Source organism: Archocentrus centrarchus, chromosome 7, assembly GCF_007364275.1.
Source record: "Archocentrus centrarchus isolate MPI-CPG fArcCen1 chromosome 7, fArcCen1, whole genome shotgun sequence".
Taxonomy (NCBI): Eukaryota; Metazoa; Chordata; class Actinopteri; order Cichliformes; family Cichlidae; genus Archocentrus; species Archocentrus centrarchus.
The window spans coordinates 6,299,011-6,320,599 of NC_044352.1; the positions used below are offsets into that span (position 1 = coordinate 6,299,011).

The following is a 21,589-nucleotide window of genomic DNA, read 5'->3' on the forward strand; positions in this document are numbered from 1 at the left end:
GTGTCCCTGGACCTCAGGCCTCCTAACCAGTACTCGCTGAGGATGTCATATTTGTGTGTGTGTGTGTGTGTGTGTGTGTGTGTGTGTGTGTGTGTGTGTGTGTGTGTGTGTGCGTGCGCGTGCATGTGTGTGTGCGCACACAAATGCACTTTCATGGGAAATGGGAGGGTAGAAACTCCTGTTTGATTGGCCACATAGTCCTGAGTAACAAAGCTGGAAGGACACATCTCCCATCTGCAGACTTCAGGCAGAAGACTTTCCAGAAGACAACAAGGCCTCAGGAGCGACCTTCCTTTTTCAGCTCCTCTTCACTCCACTGCTGCAGAGGTACAAAAAAAAAATTTCATGTTTTAATTTTGCTAAAAGCTGCATTACTTTTAATCTGGATCTTAAAGGAAAACTCTTTATACACCCATCAGTCTGCAGGTGTTTGGGTTCGACTGCATATGTGGAAAAATTATTATTACTATTTCTTATACATTTTAAAAATAGATACTTTATATTATAATTTTTTTTTTTTTAATGCGAGCTTAGGTTGCATTTTGGTAGGTAAACAGCACAGAGACGTCTCTTCAAAATCTGACACCTGCATGAAGGTGATAAAGTTTGAAGAGGTCAGAGATCCAGCAACGCTTTGTTGTGTAAAAAGCAACTTTATTGCTTGACTGATGTGTTTCAGTTTGTGGCCTTCATTAGGGTTGATGTATTTCTGCTTCGTACATGAGTTCCTGGAGTTTTGACCTCTTTAGATTTTGGTGAGGGAAGAATTTTCTGGTTCAGTGTTTCAGATGTGCAAAGCTAAATCTGTTAAATCTTCTTAATGAAAAATATGCTACAAATTTGGCATTTGCTCTAAATGAAGAGGCAAGCGTGTCTGTAGTTTTTGGCTGCATTTTGGGTAATATAGGTGGCTGATTGTGATGAGAAGCAAAGTAGAGGTGCCTCGGACAACTTTGCCTTCTTCCAAGGTGCACGGAGGTGAGGATAAAGTCTGAAGATGTCAAAACCTGCGCAACTCTTCTTGCATAAAGAGCTACTTTAATGTTTGACCTATATATTTAATCATGGTTGATTTTTTTTTCTCTCTGTTTGTGAGAAAGCAGAAGGCTTGGAGTAAAAACCATTATTCTGGCTCTGTTTTAATATTATGTGTTGTAGATGTGCAGAGTTATATCTGTGGAGTATTCTGAATGAAAAATGTGCTTCAAATCTGAATTCTAAACAAATCCATGCATGTGTTCACAGCACCTCAAAGTAAGGCAGTCCTGCTCTGAACTGCATGCTGTAGGTTGTGAAATGGTTTTCTAATAACCTGCTGGGCTTTTTGTTTCCACCTCTGAAAAACATTTTGAGTAACCCTCCTCCTCCTCCTCCTGTGCCTCTCTTATGTAAGGTCTGAAAACATAATCAGATTAACCTCAAACTAAATCTGAACTCTGTCCAAATATGAAACAGTTTGCGTTTGCTTTTCACTCCAGAACATGACCCTTCACAACCACTCGCTGGATTTCTTGAATGGCACGCCGTGGTTCGTCTTCGAGTGCACCCTCGACCTCGACGCGAACTACCGCCGCATCTGCCTCTTCCTGATGTACCTTTTTATCTTCATGGTGGGCCTGCTGGAGAACCTGCTGGTTGTCTGGGTCAACTGGCGCCGAAGGCATTCAGCCAATGGGGTCCTCTTCTGCATCATCAACGTGAGCCTGTCGGACCTGATGGTGATCGTGATCCTTCCTTTCTTCATGATGGAAGTGACCATGGACCAGGTTTGGCTGTGGGGTCGCTTCCTCTGCAAGGTCACCAACCTCATCTACGTGGTCAACTTCTACAGCAGCTCCTTCTTCCTGGCCCTCATGACCCTCGAGCGCTATCTCTCCTTGTCAAGACCATCATCTTCAAGCTTCTTCCCTGTGGGAGGTAGGCAGCGCTGGCTGGTTTGTGGAGGCGTCTGGGCGCTCTCCTTGTTTCTGGCTCTGTTGGAGAACGTCCATGTGGATCTTCTGGAGTGGGAGGAGCCAGGTTGTTACATGCTGCCTGAATACAACTACACTGAATGGTTTGTCTCTGTGACCTTCCTGTGCCTGATCTTTCAGTTCCTGGGCCCAGCCGCTGTCATCATCACCTGCAACGTGTTGATTGCTCGTGCAGCCCAAACTGCGCCGGATGTGCGCAGCCGACGGGATGTTTGGCTGGTGCACGTGTACTCCCTGGTGTTTGTCATGTGCTGGCTGCCCTACCACTTGGTCATATTCTTCATGATTGTAGATGACCTTGACCCCTACCTCTTCAGCTGCAACACGGTGGAAGGGCTCTACTTCTCTTTTAGTGTGGTGCAGAGCATTTCACTTTTACACTGTGTTGCCAACCCTTTCCTTTACAACTTCCTAAGCAAGAGTTTTCGGAACAACCTGATCAACACTGTGTTGAACTACATCCCCAGAGAGGGGACTACGGACCAGGTGGGAGCTGAGGCGGGAGCCAGAGCCAGGGCCAAGGCCAACACTGCGAACAATGGCGGGGGAGATCCAGGGAAGCTAAGTAATGCCAGCACCAGCCAATCTGATGTCGGATCATAAGAAGGAAGCTGAGCTAAGGATGCAGTAAGCTTCACAGCGGGACATTTTTTAAGTGAATATTTGATAGAACTAAATCCAGCCCTGCTGCTTTTAAGTACCACAGGCATCAAATTGGGTTCACACCTTCCTCTCATAATCCACTTCCTGTTTTGTTAAACAAGTTTCTGATCACAGTTTTGCACACAGGAGAACAGGAAATGTTTGATGTCTTTCCGCAAAGCTGCTCAACTCCCACAGGAACTTGTGGCATGGAGAATGTGCCGGGAATTTGTGTCAACAAATGAGCTGCAGTGCCCCACAGGAGAAATCCTCATATCCATATAAACAAATGCAAATGTGAAAATGTAACTTTTATTGCATAGAAATCAAAGCTTAATGTTACTAAAATGCCTATTTATCTGTTTATCTGGATGCTGATGCAATCATATTCTGTATAAATGCAATAAAACTCCCTCAAACGCTGCTTGTTTTGATCCGAGCTGGAAAAAGCTGAGTTGGATATTGCATGCCGATATGATAATCACAAAGCAGAGCCACTCATTTGGAAACTTTTGTTTATTTTAACAAGCAAATCTGCTTTTTTTGTACTTGGCTATCTTTTCTTCCTTCTGCAGATCTTTATTACACTGACTTCCATTTCTGGAATGTGTCATGTTCAACAGTTAAAATGATAAGAAGGCAGCAAAAAAAAAGGAAAAGGGTGGTGGGGGAGGTGGTGTCTGTCCACAAATGGCACAATGGCAGGAAGAGACCAGGCTTTGAAAGGGCAAAGGTCTGAGCTGCTGGAAGCAGGCAATGCAGATTTCTGCAAATTCATCACTGAATTTCTGATGATGGAGCAGGGCATCGAACAGATAAAAAAAACAAAAACAATTCAGGGGTGATAACAGTCTTCCTAGAGGCATTTATTTTATTAGTTTCAAAAACAATATAAAAAAAAAAAAACATTCATATTTATCTTTAGAAATAGATAAAAGGAATAAAATAAATAGTTGCACTGCTGTCATAAATATGAGGTAAGACAAATATCACACAGAAATGTGTAAATGGGCACTTCAATGTTAGGTTCACGTGCTGAGTGACACATGAAACATAAGAACAGATAAAAAAAATGTGTGTTTAAAATAGTGACTGTAAATAGGAAGAATTACTATGCTACAATGAGGTGCTACTTTAATATGCAATTACAGTGTAACTACCCTGTAATTACAATCACTGACATTAAAAACCTACCCTGATGTTATAGTAGATCATACATACAGAGAGCTGCAACAGCTTCCTGTCTTTCACCTACTAACATCAGGACACACTGCCACCAAGTGGCTTCGTCTTCTCTTAGTTCAAAGAGACAAAACTGCAGTTTGACTCGGTGAACGGTTTCTAACAGAAAATATGGCCACTACCTTTAAAAGTCCAGAGGTAAACGATTAATCGATCAACAGAAACAGAAATAAATAGAAATATTTTAAGTTTCTACACTATAAAAATACTAATTTTTGTGCTTTAAAACAGTGATTCCCAGTTTTGTTATGTTTTTTCTGGCCATGTCACAAAAGGTTAGGGAAACAGATGTTGATGCTAAAGTCCTCACAGGTCCTCAAAAAGAAGGAAAAAAAAAACAGCAGCATGCAGTAGGTTTGTAGCAGAGAATAAACATCCTCCTCTAGAATCAAGCTTATCAGAAGAGCGTCACTGAATGTGGCGGTCTCAGGATCTCATCTCAGGTTTTCACAGATGACGCGGTCTGTTGGCCTCATCGAGCCATGACTGTCCAGCTCGTGCTGCAGCTGAGCGGGAATTGGCTGGGGTGAGAATTAGCACCTGAGGCTATGGTTATTAGCTGGAAAACAGCATACTGACAGAATGCTGTGGCATCTGCTTTGATTTGGATGCTGCACCGGTCGTGAAAGCGAAGCTGTCGATTTACCGGTCAATCTACGCTTTTACCCTCACCTCTGGTAGCAAACTCCGGGTAGTAACTGAAAGAATGAGAGAAACTGACTTCTTCCACTGGGCATCTAGGCTCTTTCTTAGTGATAAGATGAGGAGCTCGGTCATTTGTGATGGACTCAGAGTCAGGCCACTTCTCCTCAGTATCCCCCTGGAAGAGCTGGTTGGGGAGAGGGAGGTCTGGGCATCTCTGCTTAAGACTGCTTCACCTGCAACCTGGACCCAGATAAGTGGCAGAAAATGGATGGATGCTCTGCCTTTTACTCTGCAAAAAAGGTATATCTGCGAGATACTGGGAATGATTAAAAAAAAAAAAAAATCATGAACACTGGTACATCTGAGCCCATAAAGGGCTGCAGTAGCTGTGAAAAAGCAAATTTGACACTGCTGTAAAATGAGGCAAGGGCATATGCCTTTTATTCCTGTTGCCTCGAGCCCCCTCTCTCTTCTGCTTGGATGAGTGATTAAAACAGAAGGAGAGGATGCAAGAATGTAGAAACTAGGGGATGAGAAAGTGGGAGGAGTTGGAGTTGACCAGCGGGAGGTGAGGCAGCAAAGACTTCAACAGGTGGAAGAATCTCGTTCTCCTCAGACTTTAATTAATTAATCAATTAATCAATTAAGTATCTGTTGGGCTGACTCATCTTATTAATGAGCTGACTGGACTTCTGTACTCGGGGGCCAAATTACATAAATCATCTATAATATTCCAAAAAGTGTACATTTGGTTTTAATCAACTTTAATAGTGTTAAAATTCCTTTTACATAACGTTCAGTCAGTCAGTCAGTGTGCAGCTCTGGTAAACCAGGATGTTTCTGTCATGAATCCACTAAATTCAACATAAAATCCACTAAATTTTAGTTGTCTATTCTGATCATTTATTCATTAAATGCAAACATATTTTAGCCATTTAACGCACTACTTTTAGGTGACTATTTTGTAGCAAAGATTTTAAGGAGTCTTTACCTTCTAATACAAGGCACTTTTTGATGACTGCTGTTGTGAACTGGCTCTACATAAATAAATCTTAAGTGACCTATTTTTTTTTTTTTTAAATCAGTTATCATTATCTCAGCACCGCATTTGTTTTCCACAATCTATTTGTAATTTGTGGTTTTTCTAAATTGATTAATCTTTGGACTTAAACAAAGAAGATGCCACTCGAAACATCAATCTTCATGTGCTGCAAAAAATTATGTGAAACCTCAGAGCCCCTCAAAGACCTGTGTTAAGTAACCCTCAGGGTACAAGTACCGCTCTCTGTTTGGGAATCAATGCTTTAAAACACTGTAGAAAAGAAAAAATACATATGAAAATATTTAGTATTTGTCTAATGTGCTACAATGAGGTGCTACTCAATATGTAATTGCAGTGTAATTACACTGCAATTACAATCACTGATTTAAGACAACACAATCATTTTGAAGACTGCCACTTGTTTTTTTTTTTTGTTTTTTTTAAACAGACTAAACATATACTTAATTAGTCAAACTGGCCAAAGGAAATGGCCTTTAGTGGGAGACTACAGATTACAGATTACAATCTGTAATCTGAAATAATTTGGCTAGATTATATCCTGTAGTTGTGTAAAAAAAAAAATTAATGGATCCAGAGTTACATGAATTTATGTAAACATCTGTGTGTTTTGGAAAAGTTGGCCAAACAAAATAAGCAATATTAAGATGTTTACAATAATTTAGAGATCGAATGATTAATTCAAAAATCACTGCATTTCTGGGCCAGTATCAATGTTTATAATAGCAATTCAGCCAATAGCTGGATGTCATACTGATGTTTTTTTGTTGATATTCATGTTATTGATCCCCCCTTCTGTACCAGGGGAATAAAAAAATGAAAGGTTATTTTTTAACAGTTAGCCGGCACTACATTGCTGTAACAGGGCAGAGTCGCTGCCCTCGGAGCACCTATCTGTTGATAGGCCGATGTGTTGGTGTATCAGTTAGTTGCAGCTCTAGTCTACTATAAGCAGTATGTGGTCCACGACAACCAGACACAGACGAGGCATCAGAGAGGGAATAGGCAGCCCATCAGGTGTCCACAGTGGGCAGCGGTTCTTTAGAGTGGTCGTTGTACATGAAGGTCTGCTCGATGTTGAAGTCCGGCGGTAAGTGGTCCTTGTGGAGTTCCATGTGCGACGACACCAGCTTCAGCGTGGAGAAGTAAAGGCCGCAGATGGTGCAGCGGTACATGAGGGCGCCGGCGTGCGTCTTCAGGTGGCAGATCATGGTGGAGCGGCCCCTAAAGAATCGCAGGCACACTTTGCACTGGTAGGGTTTCTCCCCGGTGTGGATACGGAGGTGATAGGTGAACTCCCCAGAGTGGGCGAAACGTTTACCGCAGTAGCGACACCGGTACCACTTCCCACGCACCCCTGCAGGTCCCACTCCGCTGTCCTGCCCAGAGGTCCCGTTGGTTAGGACCCCAGAAGATGCGCCGTGTATCGGCCCTTGAAAAAACTTATCCGGCATGTTTAAGGCCATTCCCAAACCCAAACCAAGGTTACTCATTTTAACAAGGCTGCCGACGTCCCGTGGAGAGGAGGAGGAGCAGGAAGATGGTGGGCACTCCAGAGACTGATCTGCTTTACGTTTCCCTAACCACCCCTGGCCACCAACTCCTCCCCCGTTTCCCGGGGACTCGCTGGCGTGCAGGCTGAGGTGGTACTGAAATGCTGAGGACGAGCGGAACGTCTGCGGGCACAGGAAGCAATGCAGCTCCTCGGGTGCTCCTCCTCCACCACTGCCACCATCTGCCCTGACTCTGTAAGCCCTCAGTGCTGACTGCTCCCTCTCCTTCGCCGCCGCCTCTTCAGCATGCACAGCCATGTGTCTGTCCAGCAGGGCGCGTTCTACAAAGCAGCGAGCACAGTGTGGGCAGGTGAAGACGGGCAGGGAGAGGTGGGTGAGAGCATGCCACAGCAGGGAGCACAGGGACAGCTGGGGGAGATGACACACGCCACAGCTCAGGCTCTGGGGACACACGTGGCTCAGCAGGTGATCTTTGACAGTCTGAAGAAGAGAGAAACACAAAACTAATGTGAGGAATCTCATTAAGGCAGCAGGTGTGTAGGAGGGGACTCAGTTTTTCCTCATCACAATGGTTCACACGGTTACGCCAATAAATATCTCTAAGAGTGCAGCTCTTCTTTATCGGCCCGCACAGAATATTTTTTTGTCTGTTCACGTCGATCCTTCTACAGAAGCTTTAATAAAAAACCCAAAAGACAACTGAAGCGGGCTTGATTTTTAAGATTTCCACTACACTATCCATCCAATAAGCTTTCAGACTGCTCTAAATACTCAGTTCCCAGAGTTCTTTCTAGTCTTTTGGCTCTGTATGATGTCAGTGAGGATATTCCTAATATGGTCATCTCAGGCACAGATCTATCTGCTATTCAAACCTTCTGTTTACAAGGGGAAGCAAATCAGAAATAAAGTTGCCTTAAAGGCAGAGGAGCTAAAACCGCTTGTTTCAGGCAGTGGAACAACCAAGCGGTTTGCACTAAGACCCAGTATAAGTTAAATGAATGATGCAAAGCTACCCTGGTAGAGTTCAGAAATGGTTATTTTTTTTAAAATAATAACTTAAAACAGCAAAATATATTCAATAAAGCTGCTGAACACTCAGCTTCAGATCGGACGCATTTCTCATTAAGTTTAAATATTCATGACTACTTTTTTCCCAGCTGACCTTTGTGCACTTTGAAACCAGCGAGAGGAGCGCTGAGAAAAACACGAAAATGACTCAAAACCAACTGAGGCAGAAACCTGCTGCATCCATACGGGATCTCTGCGAGACGCTTTGATACCCGGAAAGTTTGGAAGGTACTCCGTTTCTTTCTAGAATCCACATTTTTGTATATTTGTAATTATCTACAGTATTTTCATGCTGGTATTATTTGTTTGCTCCCCCCCCCCTTTTGTTTGTCCTCAATGGGATTGAAAGTCTGAGCATACGTAGCGTCATACACTGATTTTAAAGCAAAATGCAACTTTTGGTCTACATAAATAAAACCTGATCCTATAACTCATCAGAAATATACGCAGCCATGTATAAAAACTCTGTAATTAAACCTGTTTTATGTCATCAGGAAGGTGTGTAGTAATACCGATTAATTATTTTATAGTGAATCATTTTTTTCCTTTTTCCCAGGTTGTTCTAAGGCTATTGGTATTCCTGTTTGTCCAGGGGCACATACGTTTGTTTTCTAATCTGATAAGCTCTTTGTATGGATGATGGATGACATGCCTTCACTTAGCTGGATGTTGTGTTTTTCTTTACCGTGGAAAAGATCCTATGATCAGTCACCACTGGCCTCCAGGATTTTTCATGTTACTGAGCACACCAGAGAGCTCTTTTTCCCCAGAGTATACCTACCCATTAGCCATTCCTGCTCTCTCTCCAATGGATTTGTTTGCACCCTAGAGATGACCTGTTGAATTGAGAGCTGATTTGAACGCCTGCTGTGGCTCAAAGAAAGAGTTTAAAAAAGCCAGTGCCACATTTGGACCTTTTACCTGTTTAATTCATGCAGGAAAAATAGGAAGAAATATGTCACACTACAAAACAGCTTTTTTGTTAACTGTCTGATCGTATTTGAGTCCCACGTGCAGAGCCGTTTATGTATCAAACATACCTGAAACTGTCTTTTAAACATTGGACTTCAAAAACACTCCTTAAATATCCACTAACCTGGAAGTCCTTGCTGAGGGTTTTGCTGCACACAGCACACTGCTGCATCTCCAGGCTGCGGCTGCTGTTGGTCAGCGCCCCCTGTGGGATGGTGTAACTGGATGCCGTCTGGCGGTGGTGCCGCAGCAGTTTCTTTTGGCTGCAGAACTGCAGGTGGCACATGTCACAGGTGAAGAGCTGCACTCCCACATGCGTGAAGGAGTGGGCGATGCCCGTGGCACGGTCTGGAAATGAGGCCCCACACACCTTGCAGAGCCCCAAGTCCGTCAGGTGGGTCTCACTGTGTCTTCTGATAGCAGCCGGGTCTGCTGGGAGCGGTGCTGTGCAAGCTTTACATGTCAGCATGTTTCCCGACACCTGGAACAATGAAGAACATTATTTCTTACTTGGAAAAATAATGATTTAAGAAATCATGAGAGCTCAGAAGCACTGGGAAAAAAATACAACCCCTCCCCATGTCCTCCAAAGTCTTATAGCTCAGAAAATGTTCAGAATATGTCAAATTTTGCTTAACTTGATTAAATACAACAAAGTCAGAGAACATTAAAAATCGCCAGATTCTGAGGGGGTTGATTTTATATAAAATGACCCGCTACCTTAACTATTGTACTGCTAACAAACAGAAATATTACCTGGCTGCTCACATTCCCTCCGTCTCCATTCTCCACACACACAAGGTCATCTTCATCCTCCTCCTCCTCTCCCTCCTCCAAGAAGTTCTCATCGTCGCTCAGCTCGATGATCTCTCCTGCAAACTGCCTCCACTGCTCCTCCTCTGTTCCCTCCACTGCTCCATTACCTTGCAGAGCCTCCCTCTCCTCCTCAGTCTCTGCCTCCTCCACCTCCCCAAACATCAGCCTGCTGTCCCTCTGCAAATCCACACCTCCCTCCACCGCCGCCACCTGCAGGCTACCTGGAGACTCTCGTGACGATGATGTTGGAGCGCAGGCCTCAGTGCTGAGCTGAGCTGAAGAGTCAGGAAGGGAGCAGGAGTCAGACGTGACAGGGTCACTGCTCCGAGAAAGCGAGCCGCCCACGCTCTCAGAAACCATTTGACCATCTGTGTCACCATCCTCACAGCAGCCTTCCGCCTCCCCATCGTTAAGCCCCTGCTCTGTCTTCAGCTGGACCACAGGGCCCACAGGCTGCATGGCATCAGCCTGAATTGAATGGCTGCTGCTACTGGATAAAGGCGGATGATCTGCTGCCATCTGCCCGTAGCCGATATGAGACTGGACATCTTCTGCCTTTAGGTCCAGAGACAGAGCCCCAGCCTGAGCTTCGCGGACTGACCTGCCTGTCCTGGTTTGGAAAAGAGGCGAGGGGGCAACAGACGGACCAGCAGATGAAGACAGAGAGGAGCAGGAGGCGGCAGAGGAACACACAGACGACACAGAAGCTGCACTAACTGCAGCCACCGTGGCTGCAGCAGTCACCATGCTGGAGTCCAGGGTGACCTCTCCTGGACTGCTCGTTTTGCAGTTTGCAGATACAGAAACCTGCAGGTCAGGGAAGGTGGCATGACAAGCCTTCACCAATTCACTGACTCCGAGCCGCTCGGCCAGCTCGTACAGGACCCCGACATCTATGAGATCAGTCACGATCTCTCCCGTGTAGACGAACGTCAGCACTTTCTCAAAGTTAGCTGGGGAGATAAACTCCAGAGAGAAGGCGGCAGTGGATGTGGTCGGAGTTCTGGTGAACAGGTTACGAAAGTACGTCCCAGCGCAGGCCAGCACCGCACGGTGGGCTGCAAATGTCCGATTGCCAACTTGCAGGAATACATCGCAGTACTGACGCGATTGGCGGCAGAGATTAAGCTCGGAGAGAAGGCTGGCAGCGTGTCCGGGACACTGCAGCCGGATCCTCATCCCTGCTGCAGCTCCTGATGCACTATAGTCCAACTGCAGGGAACACAAAAAAACACAACCATCAGAGCAGGACAGAGGATGAATTTCTTTTTTATTATTCAGTGATTAGTGATCCATTTCTGAGTGATAGATGGATCACTAATGAAAATCTATTTAAACTCTGACGCAGTGAAAAAAACTGCAAAAGCAGATGCATAATCTAGCTGTTAAATGTATGAATAAAACGTATCACTGCATGATAAAATATTCAAAAGAGGCAAACTATTTGTCACAAAGCAGTCCAATATTTCACTCCCAGTCCCAGAAAGAAGGTTTAACAAAGTCTGAGTCTAACACCAAATTCTGAGTTTTCAGATTCAAAAAATCTGATCAGAACTGGTCCAATCCACTCTGATCCACTCTGAGGTGAGCTGCATGCATTATTAATGAAAGAACTCCATCATTAATGACACTCCAATACTGTGATTCACCACGGCAACAGGCAAATAAAAAAACAAAGCCCCCATTGTAGTCCAACGGACCGAGGGTTATGAATGCATGTTAAAGAGGACCAAAAGCATTATCTTAAAAAATAGGAGAGCTCATCCACACAACCATCTTTCACCCATCTTGAATTTTCTCAATAGATAATAAAGCCCCAGTGGTGTTTTAAAAATTCATGTTGGGGGGGCATTTTATTCTAGTAGACAGCTAGTAGACAGGAAAGTGAGGAGGGAGAGAGGAATGACACATGGGTTGCCTACGCAACCAGGTGAGCTATGGCAGCACCCCAAAAAAACAAAGCAAAATCATACACAGGCTTAGCCCGACCAGCAAGTATGATATAAGGTCAATAATTTATGTGCCCTGTTTTAGGGTCATTTATTAAGGTTTACACAAGAATAAAATTGTTTTACATGTGCCTGCAGCCAACAGAATAAAAGCAGAAATGAAGTAAGAGTCTTGTAATGTTGCAATTAGGCAATGAAAATGTGAAATAGGCAAAAAAGAAAAGAAACAAAAAACCTAAAACATTTTAATCGCTATTTAATCAACATTCCCCAAAACAATTATTAACAAAACGTGCATGTTTTTGCAAAATTTCAAAGACTTTTAACTTTATAGAAAGTGCCATTGCTATTTTGTTTGTAGCTTAAGTACTTCATCTTCAGACTTTCATTTTTTTTTTCTGTTCAGTGAGAAAAAGTTTATTAAAATCAGCTTCAATGCCTGATGCAAAATGTGAAGGACAGCAGACAGATGAGCATCACTGAGAGAGGATCTGTACCTGGATTTGTTAAACTTCATCACTGAGAAGGTTTGTTCAGATATGAAGGTAAATCCAACGAGAACCAACATCTTCTGAGAATACTGACCTGATGTGCTCTGCCAGCAGTGAATCAGATTCACTGTGATTCTTGCTCCAATTATGTTAACTATTTAAGTTATAATATCAACAACTTTGTCAATTTTTAACACAGACTTATACAACACCTCATTGTGTATAATACAATGCAAAAGTACCAATTTCACTATATGTAAACGACCTTCGTGACACTGTAAACCCAGACTTAAACCTGAAGTTACTCAGATAAGCCCAAAATCATGTTTCCTAGTATATCCTGTATGCATTTCCCATTCCTACTTTATTGTTGGAGTTTTTACTAGAAGTACAGCTTTATTCTCAGACTCCACTGCCCTGTCTACTAGAGCAGTTCTGCATCCATACATAGGTACTCAACTGCAATGGAAACAAGACCGTGGCGAGTCGTGCCGACCCGCGCTGCGTAGATACTAATGGAAACGCGGCATAAGGGATACCCCTTCTCAGTGACGATACACGTACTCGAGAATAGAAAAACTGCGTGAAACAGACTGTTTATAGCACTCTGAGCTTTTAGTTTGAATCTTTAGCCATGTTTAATAAGTGCCTTCACCCATGTAACGGCATATAAATGACAGAAAATAAAGAAAAACCCTATAGCTCCACTTTAACCAGTGAACAGATATATTACTGCTTAGTGTTACAAATGTTTTATTTACCTCTTTACATATTCTAATGTTTTTCTTTTTATGTATTTGTTTGTTTACACGAAGAAGCGGAATATAACTGGTCCACTTTTTCACCCGGATTTAAACCGTTGTTTTTCTGCTGCTTCTTGCGTTTCAAGCATAATTACCGTTAATTTGCTGCAGTTTAACAACAAGCTGCAGGATCCCAGACTGTCTTTTCTCCGCCAGACAGTCCAGATACATTACGATAAACTATGTTCACGATAACTGCAGGTTTTATTTAAAAAAAAAAAAAATAAAACAATCGATCCTCCTACTGTGAGCGCAGCGCAGTAACAATCACTCACCCATTGAGATGTGTCCTCCAGCGCTTAGAAATCCGCTCTTTCCTTTTGTTTTCGCTCGAACTGCGCTCCCAATCTCAGCCACTCTCTCTCTACAGCTTCTAATTACAGGTTCTGACGGTCCGTCCGTCCCAGGTTGATGACGCATGTCAACAAAGCGGGGCAGCATCGCCCCCTGCAGGCAGGAGGCGTCACTTCCTTGACACGTCACCCATGAAGGAGATGTACACTAGAGCTAGAAAGGCAATCTTTCTACATTCATTAACCACAACGTGCACTATTTAATTTTTACACTTTTGTTTTCCCTTGGATGATTTTGTCTCATGAAAAAGAAATCCAACATATCACATTATTATAATATTTGCTCTGATCAGTGAATGAAGGATTTATAACCTGCCTCTTGCCATATGACAGCTGGGATAAGCTCCAGCCCCCCTGCGACCCTGAAAAGGGTAAGCAGAAGAAAATGAATGGATGAATAAAATGTCCAACTTCTGAGATGGATGTTCATTTATACACGCAGTACTTGGTTGGGGCTCCTTTTTCACAAACTATTGCATCAGTGCTGTGTGGCATGCAGGCGATCAGCTAATGGCTCTGGTGAGGTGATTATTGAAGTTCAGGTTGCTTTGATAGCAGCTTTGGGTCAGGTATTTTTAATCTTCTACTTCACAGTACTCCATAGACTCTCTGTGGGGTTCAGGTCAAGTTACTTGGCTGGCCAATCGAGCAAAATAACAGCATGTCAGCAAATGATTTAGTAGGAGGTTTGGCTCTGTGGGCAGTTAAGTCCTGCTGGAAAAGGAAATCAGCATCTCTATAAAGTGTGAAAGAAGATGGAAACATCAAGTGCTCTAAAATCTCCTGGTAGACTCTGCATTGGGTTTGAGCTGGATGAAACAGAGTGGACCAACCACCACCAACACCAGCAGGTGACATGGCACCCCAAAATGTCACAGACTGCAGAAACTTCACATTGGATTTCAAACACCTTGGAGTCTGTGTTTCTCCAGTCTTCATTCAGCCTGTAGGACCCTGAAATGTAAATGAAATGCAAAATTAATTTTTGTCTGAAGAGAAGACTTTGGACCACTGAGCAACAGTCCAGTTCCTTTTCTTCTTCGCCCCGGTAAAGTGTTTCTGATGTCGTCTCTGTTGGGTTCTGACCCGTTTAGAAGAGACCTATTAACAAAACACACAAGAGACGTAAGTATCTTTTTTACCAGCTGGGAGAGCAAGGCCCAAGTCTGCACAGTACAGAGTTGTCTATGCTCTAAGGAAGGGATGTCTCCCAGCTACTTTTATTAGGAAGGTTACACAAGCGTGTGCAGCTGGTGTCACTCAAAGCAAGGAAACCCCCACCCACAGTGCTCCTTGCTTGTTTCACACACTGTGTGAGGTGCAGTATGAGTTATACAGTACATTCTGTGCTCATGTGAAGGGCGTACAATATGATTTATACAGTACATTCTGTGCTCCAGTGAAGGAAATACATAGAGTGATTCTCAGTGCTGTTTGATGGTCATTTATAATGCAACAGTCTCTGGTTCAGGAATGGCTCGATATCAGGACTGTGACAGTTAGCTCCTTTCCTGACGACACCTGTGGTGGCTCTTGATGCACTGACAGCAGCCTCAGTCCACTTTGTGAAGCTCTCCCAAATTCTTGAATCACTTTTCTTGATAATCATTTGAAGGCTGAGAAGGCTGAGGCTTTTGTTGCCTTGACCGTATGTTTTAGGTCACTGTCATGCTGGAAGACCCATCAACAACCCATCTTCACTGTTCTGGCTGAGGGAAGGTGATAGCAGTAGCAACCTGGTATAAAAAAATGATTTTGGAGTATATACATTACATCAGGGGTGCCCGATACGTCAATCGTGATCTACTGGTCGATCGCAAGAGGAGTGCAGGTAGATCACACGGAACCCCCAGTGGAGTTGGGGAAAAAAAATGTAGATCGCACGGCATTAAAAGAAGTAGAAGATGGATGATAAACAATCATCCATCCGTTCCGGTGCCACCCTATGCACGTGCATTTAAGCACGCTAAGTTTGCTAGTAGCTCGCAAGCTGAAAAAGTGTGGGCACCCCTGCATTACATGGATAAAAGTACTGGGCCACCCATATTATTGCACCTACAGAAGCCTTCATGGCATCCCATTTTAAGTCCATCCATCCGTTCTCTTCTGCTTATCCTTTTCAGGATCCCAGCTGAGACAGGGCACATCCTGTAGAGGTTGCCAGCCTGTCGCAGGGCTAACACAGAGAGACAGACATCCAATCACACCTATGGACAATTTAGAATCCCCAATTAACCTAACCCCAGTAACTGCATGTCTTTGGACTGTGGGAGGAAACCGGAGTACCCAGAGAAAACCCACGCAAACACCTCACAGAAAGGCACCGGCCAAGGTGGATTCAAACCCAAGCCTTCTTGCTGTGACGCAACAGTGCTAATCACCGTACTGCCCCCATTCTATATCCATAGGCATTAATAGGGAGTTAACCCCTCTTCTGTGGCCATAACATCATTCACTCTTTTGGAAAGCCTTCTTACAAGAGTTTGGACTGTGTCTGCCCGTCTATCCAGAAGAGCATTTGTGAGGTCAGACACTGATTTTGGATAAGAGGGTCTAGCTCACAATTTCCATTATACTTTATCCCAAAGGTGGTTGATGGGGTTGAAGTCAGGGCTCTGTGTGGCCCAGTCAAGTTCTTCCTCACCAAACTCATCCAACCATGGATTTATGGACCATGCTTTGTGCATGGTCCATAAATCCAGCTTTGGACTGTTTCCACAAAGCTGGAAGCACAGACATGTCCAAAATGTCTTGGCAAGCTGAACCATTAAGATTTTTCTTCACTGGAACTAAGGGGCCGAGACCAGCCCCAGAAACACAACCCCATAGATTTACCCCATCTCCACCAAATGTCACAGCTGGCACAGCGCAGTCAGGCAGGTCCGTTCTCCTGCCATTGACCAACCCACACTCATCCATGAGGCTGCCAGATAGAGAAGCGTAATTCATCACTCCACAGAACAGTACTGACATCCAAGAAGTCTTTCCACCAGTTTTTTTGTGCCAAATTCTATTATTTTGTTTCTATATTACTTAACGCTAATTTGCATTCATCTGTTCTGTGTGTAGCACCTGTACAATTAATAGATGCAGCTTACCAGCAAAGCTTGGGTAGCCTTACCTGATAACTTAGCAGTCCAATCGCTCTTTCTAATCTGGTCACTTCTTTATGGGACCAACACTGAGGCTTAAAAATGAGTCCAGAAGTGTTTTTTCTTCCATCTTTTAGATACAGTCTATTTGTGGAACATCTCTGACCCCAAACTTTGGGCAAGCAGGATAAAAACGGTCAAATAAATGCTGTGCAGCAGACTCACCCACACACAACCACAATAAAAACCACATTAAATTCTTGTATTAATGCTCATTTTTTTAAAAAAAAAGTTTATTTTTTTTATTCTGGTAACCATTTGTTTAATTTCATGAGGGACTCACATGATCCACAAAGTGTCAGAAGAACACCTTCAGCTGCTTCAGTGTAAACTCATGGGATCGACCTACACAACAGTAAGATGAATGTGAATAATGTTGCAGTCTTCATGTACTCGCTCTCGATATCCCAAATAAAACTTTAGCCACATGTTTACATGTAAAATCATCCATTTACTGCTTTATGATGTGAGAGAATATGAAATTATGAAAGACAATGAAAAACAAAAACTACCAGTAAGAAATCATTAGAAAATGCAGTCTGGTTTTTCAGTTGTGTCTTCGTTACAGAGTTTAACATTAAGCATGTAGTATAGATACATTTACAGTAGAATAAAACATCGTGTCTCTTACCTGTGGTCCTAACACTGACATAAGTCATACCCCAAACCATTCATTTTTCTAGTCTAAGCAGAATTATCTCAGCTGATTTGTCACCGGAAAACAATTTATACAGTCAAACTGACAGGCTCACACAACTAACAGCATGACATATTGTAGGTTTATGTTTTGTTTGGAAAGCCAAGGAAAAAAAAAAAAATTAGCAGTTTTGGTCCAGTCGCAGCAGGTCTGAATAAAAGCAATAACCCCTGGATGCACTGAGTTGAGTCATCTGCGCTAAAATTTGTTGCTTTTCATCATCGTAGCTGGATTATTGCACTTCTTGTGGAGGAAGTGAAACAGAAGCAGTCCGCTACAGGTCTACTTGAGTCATTTTGAAATGAGGTCAACAACAACAACACAGTAATTCAGCAATATGTCTGCAATCAACAAATTGAATGAATATTGCTTTTTAAGTGGTTTGATATGTTGTTCTGTTTTTCAGAAACAATGTTTTTCATCCGTTGTACTTTGATATACAGTCCTGTCATTTCGTTATACTACACCCCTCTCCGTGGTCGGCTCTGCCCGTTTCCACACTTTAAAAAGGTTTCTTGTTGCAGCGTTTTCAGTCCACGCTATGACACCCGTTTCCTCGAGCTGGTCCGGCCCAGGCTGGCGGTGCTGGAGCGGCGACTGAGGACAGGAGTGGCAGCGGTGGGCGACGTTTCGTTGGGGCAGCCGTGCTGGAGCAAAATATCGATGCAGCTTTTGCTCCCTTTTTTTGTGGCCAGCATCATGGCCGTTTGGCCTTGGTTATCTTTCGCTTTCACATCGATTCCATACTGCAGGGAAGAGATGGAGGACAGAACACGATATTTAAGCCTGTTTATAGATTAGATATTGATTAGATGATATAAAGGTTTGCAGTGAAATGGAGCATGCAGCTGGAAAATGACTCAATTAGATGTGGTGCTGCTGTTCTTTTAGCATTGGACAGGTTTTTTTGTTTTTTTTTTGCTTTGCTCAGTCAGTTTATAGACAGTATATAAAGTTTAGGTACTAAATAAGGCTGACCAGGATATTCATAATTTGATTTATTGCAGATTCTTCAGAAATTTGCTCCCCTGAAGTCCAGCATCATCTGTGAGAGGTCATCAAATCTCAGCACCGACATTTAGTTTTTGGTGAACTAATTTTTTGAATGTGTGTCAAATGTTGGTTAATACAGAATAAATCTAGGAAGGCAATATTATTCCAAAAATAATTCCAGGGTTCAAACATATTTGTTAAATAGCAGGAAATAGTCAGATACCACCTGGACACTGTGGAGGTTCCAGTACTGAGTCCAGGTGGTTTAAAAACAGTCAGTAATCATTTTTTGAAGGTTACTGAAGTCAGCACATTCACTGAAGAAGCCAGCTGGTAACATCACTGAGACAGTTAGCTTCAGTTCTTTTGCATTAAATTTGATAGAGTTGCAGGTTTGACATCACTGTTACCAGCTGTCATTACATGCACATATTTTTTTCCTTCTGAAGGTTTTGGGTTAGCTGTTTGCACAGGATGCGATTTCATTACCAAACATTACTGGAACGTGATCAATATTTCCTGCATTTGCTTTCCTTGGTTGCTATCTTATCTTATCTTTGCCTGATGTCTGGTCATTGCTTTGAAGACAGATATCTACTGGCCTAGTTACAGTTCCTACACCCTCTCACTACAGACTTTGACTCCGTTTGTGGGTTTTGTGGAGGGCCTGGCACACTGAGTGCTCTTTTGAATCAGCTCAAATGAAAGTGGGTTTTAAAGCCCTCAAACACTGAGTCTGCACCAATAACCACATTCAGCTGCTTTATTTTGTCATAAATGCTAATAATAACAAACAAGAAGAAACCATTTAAGACTAAAGGGGATGCATTTTGGAAATGTTCTAAGTGTCTAAATAAAACTGAAAAGACACATTTTCCAAAGTGATAGACGTGATCTTAATACATCCTTCTGATAGGGGTATAAACTGGTGCAGATGCTGACCGAAAGTTTCCGATTCCCTCAGAGAAAGGTGAGGCAGCTGCCAGTGTAACTCCACAGAGAGTAACACTCAATACAGAGTGGCAGGGTGCAGGGGACAGAGTTAGTCTTAAAATATCTCTGCAGATGAGCAGCTCAGCTCTGGTGCTTACATTTTTTAAAAGGGCAGAAGAGAACATCACCAAGCATTTACAAGATCATGGTGCACATGCACAGAAACCCCAGCTAAAAAAAACAGGCAGCTTGAAAGTAATCAGGTTGAATAGTTTTCATGGCACAATTCTTCTACTGGTCAGTTGTTGAAGTTTTTTCCACCCCTGTTTATTCTAGTTGAGGTTTCTAAATTAGAAACACAAAGGGAGACACAGGTACTTTGTTCTGTGATCAAGAGTCAAAACCATAAAAGATGTCGAGTAAATCAAGTGAAACTGAAATATTTGCATTGGAGAAGCAGGAAACCACTGATTTGGGACTTTCTATTAAAAAAAAAAAAAAGTTGATCAGTTGCCAAATTTTGGCCACTTCCTATTTCTCTGAAAGGACTAATTAACTCATTGTGCTGTTCTACACTCTTTATTGGGCCTGAGGAAATATGAAACTGATACGAATGAGTGTGAACACAAAGAAAACACCTACCCAGATGAGCAGCTGGGTCATGACCACGTCTCCCAGCTGGCAGGCAGCGTGCAGAGCCGTGCGAGGCGGAGAAGATGACCCGGCCAGCTGAGCGTTGATTTGTTCTTTAGTGCTGTGGGCCAGAAGGAGCAGCAGCTTGGGCAGATCTCTGTCAGTCACTGCAGATAGCAGCGACACCGGCATACTGTCCTCTGGAAGCTGCGTCCCTGAGCCCGGCGCAAGAGGCGCCACAAAAGCTCGCTGCTCATACTTGGCACGAATCCAGGACTCTCTTTCCTCTCTAGTAAAACAGAAGCAACACAAAGCAGACACAGATGTGTAACATTAGACACACTTAAAAACACCGCAGTTTAAGCAAATCAGATTTGTGCATACATTTAAAACCTCACAAATCTGCAGTTTCTGAGAAATTCCATGATGGGTTTTATTTGTTAATTTTTTTTTAACATTGGATATTTAGCTGTCACGGTCAGTGCCTCAAAGTTTATCCACCTTTTTGAAGTTTATTTCTTGGGTCTGTGATTTAAAGTTTCCTACAAGCACACGAAAACACCAACAACTGTTCTGCATCACTTTTGACTCTATATTTGGCTCTTTGAGTAAATGATTTATAACATACTGTAGAAATGAGCAGATAAAAATATATCTAACAGCTAACAGCTAGTGGGAAAAAGGTTCTGTAACTGTACCCACACAACCCAAAAACATCAAGGGAAGATCAAGGGAACAGTCTACCCTGCTTGGAATAGGGTTACTATGGTCTCACCCTGGAGCTAGGCCTGGGGAGGGTGCTCGAGGGAGAGTGCCTGGTGGCTGGGCCTTACCCATTGGGGCCCAGATGGACACATCCCCGAGGAGGAGACATGGGCCAGCCCTCCTGTAGGCCCACCATCTGCAAGATGCACCATAGGCGTCAGGTGCAGTGTTTGTCAGGCAGCGGCCAAGGGCAGAGACCCTGGTGAACTGATCCCTGGCTAACAATGCTGGCAAATGGGACATGGAACATCACCTCTCTGGTGGGGAAGGAGCCTAGATATAGTCAGGCTAACCTTAGCACACAGCCTGGGCTCTGGAACCAGTCTCCTGGAGAGGGGCTGGACTCACAGCACACAGCGGGCTGGGGTGGGTATTCTTGTATCCCCTTGGCTTCCTGCCGGTACATCGGAGTTTTTGCTGGTGGACGAGAGGGTTGTTTACCTGCACCTTCAGGCCAGGGATTGGGTCCTGACTGTTGTTTGTGCTTAAATGCCTAATGACAGTTTCGAATACCCAGGCTTTATGAGTCGCTGGGACGGTACTTGAGGGTACTCCATCCAGTGACTCCGTTGACCTACACCTGGGCGACAACAGTGAGACCTGGAGGGGTGTGACTGGGAGGAACGGCCTGCCTGATCTGAACCAGAGTGGTGTTCTGTTATTTGGACTTCTGTGCAAACCACAGTTTGTCCATAATGAACATCATGTTCTAACACAAGGATGTCCGTAAGTGCACATGGCACCAGGACAGCCTAGGTCATAGGTTGATGATCAATTTTGTATTTGTATCATTAGAACTATGGCTGTATCTTCTGGACACTTAGGTGAAGAGAGGAGCTGAGCTGTCAACTGATCACCACCTGGTGGTGAGTTGGATCAGATGGTGGA

At 43.5% G+C, this 21,589-nt stretch overlaps 3 protein-coding genes across 5 annotated transcripts in view; 1 reads left to right on the plus strand and 2 right to left on the minus strand.

The window, feature by feature from the left end:
- The first annotated feature begins 211 nt into the window (after nt 1-211).
- On the plus strand, nt 212-3,038 carry ackr5 (atypical chemokine receptor 5). The gene is made up of 2 exons (XM_030734252.1): nt 212-327; nt 1,479-3,038. Exon 2 carries the CDS (start codon nt 1,482-1,484, stop codon nt 2,574-2,576), a length of 1,095 nt encoding a protein of 364 aa, XP_030590112.1. The 5' UTR covers nt 212-327; nt 1,479-1,481; the 3' UTR covers nt 2,577-3,038.
- Nucleotides 3,039-3,113: 75 nt separating this feature from the next.
- Nucleotides 3,114-14,707, minus strand: zbtb39 (zinc finger and BTB domain containing 39). Its single transcript, XM_030733346.1, has 4 exons — nt 13,451-14,707; nt 9,873-11,144; nt 9,241-9,597; nt 3,114-7,556 (listed from the first exon to the last, which is right to left on the minus strand). The coding sequence occupies exons 2-4, from the start codon at nt 11,109-11,111 to the stop codon at nt 6,576-6,578; spliced, it is 2,577 nt and encodes an 858-aa protein (XP_030589206.1). The 5' UTR covers nt 11,112-11,144; nt 13,451-14,707; the 3' UTR covers nt 3,114-6,575.
- A 2,189-nt stretch (nt 14,708-16,896) lies between these two features.
- The window catches only part of agap2 (ArfGAP with GTPase domain, ankyrin repeat and PH domain 2), a 36,098-nt gene continuing 31,405 nt past the window's right edge, over nt 16,897-21,589 (minus strand). For all 3 annotated transcript variants that reach the window (XM_030733344.1, XM_030733343.1, XM_030733342.1), the window contains 2 exons: nt 19,946-20,225; nt 16,897-18,123 (listed from right to left, as the gene is read on the minus strand). In XM_030733344.1, the coding sequence (XP_030589204.1) occupies nt 17,917-18,123; nt 19,946-20,225 (487 nt within the window). In that variant the 3' untranslated portion in view covers nt 16,897-17,916. The remainder of the gene's footprint in view (nt 18,124-19,945; nt 20,226-21,589) is intronic.

Excerpts from the sequence above, each read along its gene's own strand:
- ackr5 (XM_030734252.1), top strand. The coding sequence starts at position 1,482 with ATGACCCTTCACAACCACTCGCTGGATTTCTTGAATGGCACGCCGTGG.
- zbtb39 (XM_030733346.1), bottom strand. The coding sequence starts at position 11,111 with ATGAGGATCCGGCTGCAGTGTCCCGGACACGCTGCCAGCCTTCTCTCC. Across the intron at positions 9,598-9,872 it reads GAGGGAATGTGAGCAGCCAG|GTGTCGGGAAACATGCTGAC; the intron begins GTAATATTTCTG and ends TCATTGTTCCAG. Across the intron at positions 7,557-9,240 it reads CCCTCAGCAAGGACTTCCAG|ACTGTCAAAGATCACCTGCT; the intron begins GTTAGTGGATAT and ends TCTCTTCTTCAG.